Source organism: Drosophila hydei, unplaced genomic scaffold (assembly GCF_003285905.1).
Source record: "Drosophila hydei strain 15085-1641.00,03,60 unplaced genomic scaffold, DhydRS2 tig00000001-arrow-pilon, whole genome shotgun sequence".
Taxonomy (NCBI): domain Eukaryota; kingdom Metazoa; phylum Arthropoda; class Insecta; order Diptera; family Drosophilidae; genus Drosophila; species Drosophila hydei.
The window spans coordinates 7,470,674-7,480,571 of NW_022045643.1; the positions used below are offsets into that span (position 1 = coordinate 7,470,674).

The 9,898-nt window shown below is 41.4% G+C and overlaps 1 protein-coding gene across 1 annotated transcript; it reads left to right on the top strand.

The window, feature by feature from the left end:
• The first annotated feature begins 5,100 nt into the window (after window positions 1–5,100).
• LOC111604528 lies at window positions 5,101–5,638 on the top strand. Its single transcript, XM_023322626.2, has 2 exons — window positions 5,101–5,286; window positions 5,349–5,638. Exons 1-2 carry the CDS (start codon window positions 5,218–5,220, stop codon window positions 5,583–5,585), a joined length of 306 nt encoding a protein of 101 aa, XP_023178394.1. The 5' UTR covers window positions 5,101–5,217; the 3' UTR covers window positions 5,586–5,638.
• The last annotated feature ends 4,260 nt before the right edge of the window (window positions 5,639–9,898 follow it).

Consider the following 9,898-nt stretch of genomic DNA (forward strand, 5'->3'; position numbering starts at 1 on the left):
TGTGTGTGTTAACTTATCAATGTCTAAAACCCGAAAAAAGGTGGAGAACAATAAGAATTTGAGTTTTTTTGCTGTTACGTACTTGTCTGAAGTGCTATCAGAAATAACTATTTCAATCATAGCTCACTAGGTTCAGTGTGCGTTGCGAAAAAAGCAAACCTCGTTTGATGGCTAAATCAACAGCAAACACGAAAAACTGCCGACAACTGGAAAACTTTCAATCGCATCCATTTCGCATTGCACATTGCCTGCAAAACCCACTCACTCATATCCCGCATACATATACACACTAAATACGTGAGTGCATATCTTTAGTTGGCATAGTTTTCTTAACAGTTTTCCGTTCCATTCACATTTTTTCCGAGTTCTAAACTCGGCCTCAGACAGGCGGCTTCAGCATTTTTTCCCATCGAAGTTTATTTGATTTGCAAAGTTTGTTGGACCACAAGAGCAAAAAATAAATGCTAAATGATAATTGAAGTTCGCATGGCACACAGATAATAAATATATTCGTTTGGCTGCCTAAGAAGAACAAATGCAGAAAAGTATGTTGAGTGCTGCATAGTTATTGAAACCAATTTAATTTATAGGGTGAAGTTGTAGGAAATATATAAATATAGTTGAAGATTTGTTAAAGGGATAAGCAATGTATTTGAGAATTGCATAGAAAGGCGATTTATGCTTGTAAGAGTATGGAAGCGGAGCGAGAGAGAGACAATTAAAAGAGAGAGAGGGAGTTGAGAGAGAGAGAGAGAGAGAGAGAGAGAGAGAGAGTGTGAGAGAGAGAGCGCTTGAGACAGCATTCAGAGAGAGAGAGTGAGAGAGATAGAAAGAGTTAGAGAAAGAGAGAGGGAGAGAGAAAGAGAGTTCAGAGAGAGAGACAGAGAGATATATAAAGAGAGAGAGAGAGAGCGAGAGAGCGAGAGAGAGAGAGAGAGGAAGACAGAGAGCGCAGGGGAGAGCATTCAGAGATAAAGAGAGTGAGATCGAGAGAGAGTTATATATATAAAGACAGAGTTATATAAAGAGAGCAAGAGAGAGAGAGGGAGAGAGCGAGAGAGAGAGAGAGATAAAGAGAGAGAGAAAGAGGGAGAGAGTGATAGTTAGAACCAGAGACATTTAGAGCGAGAGACGGTTAAGAAAACGGGAAAGAGGGAGAGCAAACAGAGACCTCAACAATGAGATACATAACGAAGGGGAGAAAAGTCACGGGAAAGAGACAGGAAAAGTCGAACATAGACAATAGAAAGAAAATGCACAGAGAGTTGACTTATCAGAATATTAAAATAATTTGCAAATATATGTTAATTGAAAGCAATAAAACACACAAAGGAATCTCATAAAAAGAGGCACAGAACGAATTCCAATTGTTTGAAAACAAATGCATATATATGTTTGCTATTAAATTAATTAATGCTGTGCAATTAAAGGCGAAACTCATTCATAAAACCATGACAAACGAGTTTTATTGCACTCGATGTAACTAGGCTGGGTGTTTTTTATGGTAATCTGTGTGTGTGTGTGTGTGTGTGTGTGTTTGGCTTACTCTGTTGTTGCCTCACGCCGATTAATCACTTTACGCTTTAAAACGTTAATCATTTGGTGGGCGTGGGAGGCTTTTGAGCTTTGCCATGCTTTTAATTCAATTATGCTGCGCTTTTGTCAGACATCCTGGGCAATGGGCAATTACCAGTAATCGAATTTTGGCACGACGAATCCGCTTGAAACAATAAATTGTTTAGCTGCAACCCCGCTGGGGCCAAAGACACACAAAGCCATAAAGCCAGTGTGGGGCAGGGGCAGTCTTAGTGAACTACCCGAAAATGCAAATGCAAAGGCGCGCCGACATCGTGGAGGCATTGAACTTAGCACCGGCTTAAGCTCTTAAGCTGAACTTTCACTTAACCGCAGCAAAGCGTTAAAAGCATTCCATATTAATGTCTAATTAAATGCAGCGGGCGCTCGGCTACGAACAAACGAGCAGCTTTATTCGCTGAGGCCCGAAAATGAAATTGCGAGACGGCTTCATTTGCATTTTAGATCTGGGCATCCGGCGATGACAATCGGATGTATTTCAGTCAAGTGCTTCAAGTGGGCAATTCGCTCCCTGCTGCCGCCTCCTGCTGAGGCCAGTTGCAGTTGATGCTTTCCTCTTCCTCTCTCTCGCTTTTCGTTTCTTCAGTTCATACATTTTTCAACGTTTGGGAAAAACAATTCGTGCGCTGCCAGCCATTCCTCAGCTGTTGCATTTCTTTAATAAAATATCAGTTGCCATTAAAGGTGCTGCAGCCGGAACCGTTTCTTTCGTCTGCTCTGCATGAAGGAGTTGCGTTCATTTGTCACTTGACTGCGTTTGACAATTAAAAATTGCAATCAGCTGAGAACAGGACAGCTGCCAGAAGAATCAAGTATATCTGCATGTTAAGTCTGTCTGTCTTTTCCCCAGCTTTGACCACTGCACTTTGATTCGCCAAGCAAATTAATCGCAGCTGCAAAGTTGTCAGACAAAAAGTTTGCACTTGGCATTCATGATTGCCCAGCTAACAAAGACTCAAAGAGCTGGTCCATGTGTGTCGTTGATAAAAGTTAGCAAACGTGCATGCTAATTAAGCTCTCAAGCTAAGATACTCCACTTTGACCATATATATATATATTTATATATATATATTAAATGTTATTTACTTCCCTGCGCTTTCAGCTGTTGTCATTGAAGCTTATTAGACACCTTTGTGTGCACATGCTTGCCCCTGCCAGCGATGCGCTTTAATTTGCGATCTATTATTGTATGGCTACACGTGTATGTATTCACACGTACGCACAGCCGCACACTCACATCGATGCGACGCCCACAATGAACTGTTAACGGGGCGTATGCGTGTTAACATATTTGATTTGTATATTTCAATAGGCAATGTCGCTGTGTGTGTGCGGTCCCCACCCAATGCTATTTGATGGGTTTATTATTGGGCAAATAAATTAAAATTGTTTACCTTTCAGCATATCCATATATTCGCTGCGTAAAGCGGAGATAGCATGCCTTTCCCTCTTTCTCTCTCTGTCCCTCTCGCTGTCTCAGTCCCGATTCAATTGCGGTTGCGTGAGTGCGCGTATGTTGTGGCAACTTTATTTGCGCAAATTAATGGATAAATGTTGGTACATACATGTCCAACCACGTGCACACACACACACACACACACACACACCGCCTCATGTGTACGCACATATAAAAACACATTCAGCATCTGTAGATATATCAAAAACAACAATGCGAAACACATAATAGAACATTCAATATAATGTGCTAGGCAATATGATGGCACGCAGGGAAATAAACAAAAGTATGCGTAATATATTTTGCATATAACAACAGACAATTGAACGAAAATATTTTCAACTGAATCAACATTGCGGAAAAGGGGAACAAAAAACAACAGAAATGCTGGGAGAAGTCTACAAGAGATTTTCTAAAAATAATTTCAAATCCAAAACATGCATATATAAAATAATAAACAATAAATATATCTAATAAATATTTCTGTCTTTGACGTACACTTCTGAATTAATTAAATTATATATTTAATAACTTAATATATGAAATATGTATCCATAAAATATTACCCCATAAAATATTACCCATAAATATATTATGTACCCAATATATATTATATTATATCATATTTTCATAAGTAGTTTCCGTTCTCTAGTCGATGTTGTATCATTAGCAACTTTATTTTGTGGCTAGTTGCTTTGTTAGATATCAAGAAAAACATATTTTTATTTTCTTATAAACGCATAAGCAATAGATTTTGCCTAGAAGCTGAAGCCTTGAAAATATTGGTATCTATCTCAGCAGTCTCTTACGACAAGCCAACACAGTCTGTAAAGGTATTCCAGCGCCCGCCAACCACAGGTGGTATTAGTATATAAAATACTGATATAACTTGGCATGGTTCTTTATCATAGAAAACTTAGTTGAAGCTGATTTTAAAAGGGCAACTTAGATATTATATCAATTAATGAAGCATAAGATTTTTAGCTGAACATCTCGATACTATCTTATTGACAGTTGATTGTTGGTTTTTCAGGTTGTTCTGATTTTGCAGTAGATCTAAGGAAGTCTGCCAGTCAAATGCTGACTCAAGCAAAGACTAGGTCTTATAACAGCCATATATATTGCTACACTCAAGGCTTCTGTTGAAGCATGAATCAGCCATGAAGTCATCAATTCTATGTAGGCAACACCTGACGCCGCCAAGTGAACTGCGAGGGAGCATTGAGAAATTAACGATCATCCCCAGCGTCAACACGATCAAATAGACTTGTATCCTAAGCTCAAGTTAAGTTGTGAGTTATTTATTTAAAGAAAAGGCAACGCTGAAGCTCAGTCACTAGAGTGCAGCCTAGATTGCAGTAACTCAAGCAGCTTCCTTAACTAAGCCGAACTGAATCTGCCATTCCACTGATATCTTTGCACAGTTACCTTATACGATACGCTGGCTACTGTATTTCTTTCTCTCAATTTTGATGCTTAATGAAATTGCTTGAAGTGTACCCATGTATATCAAAAATATTCAAGTGTCAAAACTGGCAGCTTATGGCGCAGAGCCTAACAAAATAATATTGAAAGGCGGTCAACAGGCAGAAGTCAAAACTTTCACACAATGTCAGCCAGTTGGCAAAGCAATACAAACTAAACTGTATGAAATGAATGCACAGTTGACATACGAGTAGACGGTGGCTTCAAATGGGAAATGGAAAATGGAAAATGGAAAATGCACGTTGCCACACGGCATGGCTGGCAGAGAGGCAAGAGCTGACGTTGATTGTTCGATTCAAACATTTTGGCATGTTTTGGTACATTTGCAAATGTTTTGCGAATTGTCGAGGCTGGAAAAGGTCAGCCAGTTCCAGAATACTGAAAATGCGTTAAATCCGCTATAAAAGCGGTTAACCGACCAAACTGCAAATGCGAAATGCGGTTCACTTCGGTTTGGCTCGGTTTGGTTTGATTTGGTTTGGCTTGCATGGCAGCTTGGCAACTGCTGACGGGCTATTTCGACCGCACTGGGGATTTGTGTGCACAGAGTAGGCCCCGCCCCAGATCGGGCCAGCCCTAAAAAATCATCAGATTTGTTGAATTCAATCTATCATCCATTTTACAAGTGAAAATTATTTAAAGTTAGACATATTAAACGCACGAAAGCAGGGCCGGGCACAATGTCTGAGGACCAAGAGGAGCTAATGTCTAATGATGAGACCTTCTCATACTCTCCAGAGATTGTGGAGGTGACAACGGTGGTTTCATATGCTAATTGTCCAGTCATATTCATGTCCTTCAATATTTTTAGACGTTCACCGAGCTAGAGACCGAACAAGCGCTGCTGTTTATCAAAGACAATAATTTGCCGATGTCAGATCTACATTATGCTCTCAAATATATACGCATTTCGAATCGCGCTGTCGATCTGGATGATAAGTTCAAGGAAATACAACAGCGTCTCAAGAAGCTGCGAGAACAGGATATGGTTGTCGTTACTCCACCGAAGTGCGGCAATCTTAATTTCAATTTCTTCAACAATCCATAAATGTGATGAGCTTTAATTAATAGAATTAACAATAATTTTGTGATTTATTGAAGGCAAGTAAAACGATTTAAAGCCGCATTCGGCTCTCAGCTTACCCACGACATCTACCGATCTTCAAATAGTCTCTGAAAACGTGTTTTAAAACCTTTTTTATTCGCCTAATAGATAAAATTTGTTGCTAGATAAAAAACAAGTTAAGAACGGTGGGGTAACTGGGCTGGGTGGATTGGCTAAGTGTGGGGCTAGAGAGAATTGCATGCAAAGCAAGGAGACAAAACAGCACAAAAGCAAACAAAATTATGTTTAAGGTTATATGCTATGCATAAGTAAATAAGCAGACAGCGCTGACGGATCGGACGGACTCGGGGGCAGCCAGGCAAGCGGAAACGGAAGCTCAAGTATCAAAAGAAAGTGTCTAACTGCCTGTGTGCATGTGTGTTATACAGAATGTGTAAGCTAGAATGTGTATATGTATATGTGTGTGTGTGTCTGTATGTGTGTGACTTATGCAAGAGCCGCAGGCACTTCCGACAATTGGCAAAACACAACAGAAAGGCAACCAGCCAACCAAGCAAATCAGCCAGGAGCGGATTAGACAGCAACAGCAGCAAAAAAAAATATTTTGAGCATTAATAAAATAAATTTAATTAGTTTGGAATGCATTAATATTTTATATGATTACACAACAAACTTGAAGCTAGCACAAAATTCATAAAATGCAGTTGTGTTGCAGCTTTAAGCTGCATGGACAGAGTCTATATAGAGCATCTGTTGAGCAGAATTTGGCTGAGTTTCAGAAGCCTTCAGCTAACTATATCAGTGCGCTCCTGATCGATTTTGGTTGGGCCAACAGACGAACGGGCAGACAGGCCACAGAAAAGGATGCCTTGCACACGCGCCGAGCGAGATAAAACATTTGTATGCGCTGATAAGAACGCATCCACTTACTTTTGGTCGCACATGACCTGAATTTTTGTGCATTACACAGACACAAGCACACACAAACACACAAATACACAAACACTCGCGCACATTGGTAAGCTGAAAAAAATATATTAGACTTGGCGCTTGAACTTGCGAGCAAATGAAGAAATTTAAATTTTAAGTCGTAGAGAGCGAGTCAAGCACTATCAGACAGACGCCCACTACGCAGACTTGTTAGGTGAAAATGTGCAGAAACAATTAGATTGGGCAGAGAACTCATTATATAATATATATAAGTCTGTTATGTGAGAAATGCTTATTGACTTTTACGTACTTTTGAGCTGAGCTGAGCGCAAACTCTTAAAGTGTAGCTTCGGCGCTTGCTTTTGCGACACGCGAGTGTATTTTGGGGGCAGCATTAAAATGCGGCACCATGGCCAATCGAGTCTGCGTTGCCCCAGCAACCAACTGTCTGTCGGAGAGTAGTAAAAAACGAGCAGAAAGATTCAGTTTTTCATTCCAAAGTTCCAGTTCAGTTACACGAAATTTGAACGGAAATACGAAAATGAAAGATTCGTATCTGGAAAAGTTAGGGCGAGATTGATGTGTGCACAGCAGCAACAGCAGCTGGCTGGGCCCGCACCCTCTCTTCGCCTTAGATGGCCACACACATGCACATGACTCCTGTGAAGGAGTAGCGCCAAAAAAAATATCGAACCGCCCGCAGCACTCGAATGTGGTTCATTTCGTCTGATTCTCTGACTCCTCCTCGAGGTCTGCCTCTGAGTGAGTGCACCCCTTATGAGAAAATAGGATTTGCTTGCAAATTTTTGCCAGCCTGGCAAATGGGGTGACCATGTGCGGGTGCGGATGCGGCTGCGGATGCGGATGCGAATGCTTTGCGCTCGTTTTGTTTGTTTGACACTTGCGTGGTTAGTGATTGTCCATATTATGTGACACACTGTGTGACAGACGAGCAACGAGCAGATAGAGCAGCTCTCACAGCCAGACAGAAGGGCAACTGTGGTAAGTGTTACAGAGCGAGTGTGAAGGGGCATAGTAAGATGACGGCAAAAAGAAAGTGTGGCTCCATTTCGTGCTGCCTCAGCGCTGAGCTTGCAAATTTGGCCAGCTTTCGGCATAAAGTTGAGTTCAAGTTGTCAAAATTTTGGTATGTGATTGCCCACAGGCACAGCGCACACTCAAGCCTATCGAATAGACAGACTTGACTGAAGACAATAAACTGTACTTAAATCTTAATTCTTCTAACACATAATGAAGTTCTTTGCAATATTTTTATATACTTTCAACTAAAAGATTCCACAAACTCTCTACTAAAATATTGATCTAAATTTGTTTCCGCTTCTGAGTTTCATTTGAACTTTAACTTTGGCCTTTTTTTGGCCAGCGAAGTTCACTTTGCACAAAATCCATTAACAAGATTTTTTGCATATGCCGAAGGGTAGAAGAAAAGGTTTCCCTACCACATGAAATGCGAGTAGTAAATAAAGCAGAGCAAAGAGTTACAGGCACATCCCGTGTGCATAAATTGTAATGCCAAATCCATGGACGGATCGCACTAAGCCAACTAGCTAGCTGCTAGCTGCTGGCTGGGTGACCCCTACCACGGCAGACAACGGAAATTGTTGAGATTTATGGCGCCTGGTAAAAAGGCCAGCGCCATATTTATTTCAAAATAAGTTTGGCCATAGGCAAGTGGGCTGTGTCGGCTGGCAAACGAGTTTACAAATTTCAGGCCCCAAAAAAGGATATTACATATCCTGTTGCTAGTCGTGTAAATGCCATTATAGATTGAATATTTGCAGCGCTGTCCCGCCCCGTTTGATTTACGTTTGCGTTGCTCCAGCAGTTCCTACACTCTGTTGTACTTTGCGAGGATTTTGTTTGCTTTGTTTATTTGCTAGCGTCTTTGCGTCTCTGGCTTTCAAGTGCAGAGCGCCGCCAGAATTGGCCTTGCCATTGGCTCTGGCTCTGGTCCCGGCTCTGCTGCTGCTCAGCTCTAACTCTGACTCTGAGTTATGTATTGTGCTGCGGAGCATGTGAGACTATTAGAGGCCCAAACAGACATCCGCTACGACGACGTGCAAGCTGCGTTTTTCACACACTCGAGCAGCATTATCAACATCATCAGCATCATTATGGAGTTGGGCACGCGATTATTGCCATTATGGAATGAAAATGAAAGCCGCTCAAATCGTAGCAGCTCTCCTCTGAGCTCTTTGCTCCCTCTCCCACGGGCGCGTCTCAAGTGACTATTCAGAAGCCTGAAGATTTATTGAATGTGCGCGTTTGCCGCCTCTGCTGCTGTCGCTGCTGTCGCTGCTGTCTGTGGCTGCTGTAAGTTCTGCTCCGTCTGCTCTTTGGCATTGGGTATTGAGTGTTTATTTATTTTCAAGCATCATAAAAAATACAGAAAGCATCAGGCAGCAGGCACAAGGCAAGCACATACACTAGCACAGACACACACACACACACACACACACATTCAATAATATTTTCCTGGTAGAAGCAGCTGCAATTTTTACGCCATTTTGTGCTGTGCCAAGCCAAGTGTAATTTGTGGCCCGGGAACTTTGTCTATTGCCCTTGTACATATTGCTTTTGTTGTTGTTGCTGCTGTTGATGTTGTTGCTGTTTAATGAAGCATTCGCACTGAAGTAGCTGTTGCAATTTTTATTTCGTTTGCCGGTCAATGAACATTGGGAATGTGTTAAGTGCCATCGCTTGTCTTTAATTGTCTACAACTTTGCTGAATGGCTTTTAATGAAGTGTTAAACGTTCATTGCCACATCAACGCCCCACAGCCTTTGCCACTCAACAATTGTGCTTTGATGTATTTCATATAAATTACGCATACGCCTCATAGGCTGCCTGTCAGCTGCTGCTTCCCAGATACTCTCTCTTAACTAGCAGCCGAATGGTTACACAAGAAGCCACTGCTCAAAGGCCACAAGATTAGTAAACATTTAATATGCTCTCTGTTCAGTCGAGTTTGCTTAAAGTAAATTTTAGCTTAGTTTCTTGCAGCTAAAACCGCTTTTAATTTGACAAGTTAGAATATGTCGCAATGCTTACCAAAATACTTTGCCACACGCCAATCAGTGGGGAAAAGTGCATTAGGTGAAGGTGGCCCCGCCCTTAACTGCTAGATGCATGCCTTTGTGCCACATGACGTATACGCAATGTGATTTCTCTGTGATGTTGCCAGTGCAGCTTGGGGGCATTTCCGCTTTCGCCACCGCCATTACTGTCGTCATTTGGCGCTCGACTAAAAAAACACACACACGCTTTATAAACTCGTCCAGCGTTAGTTTTTTTTTCTATATACTTTATGCTTGTGTAAATATAAATATGAATCGGGTGCGGGA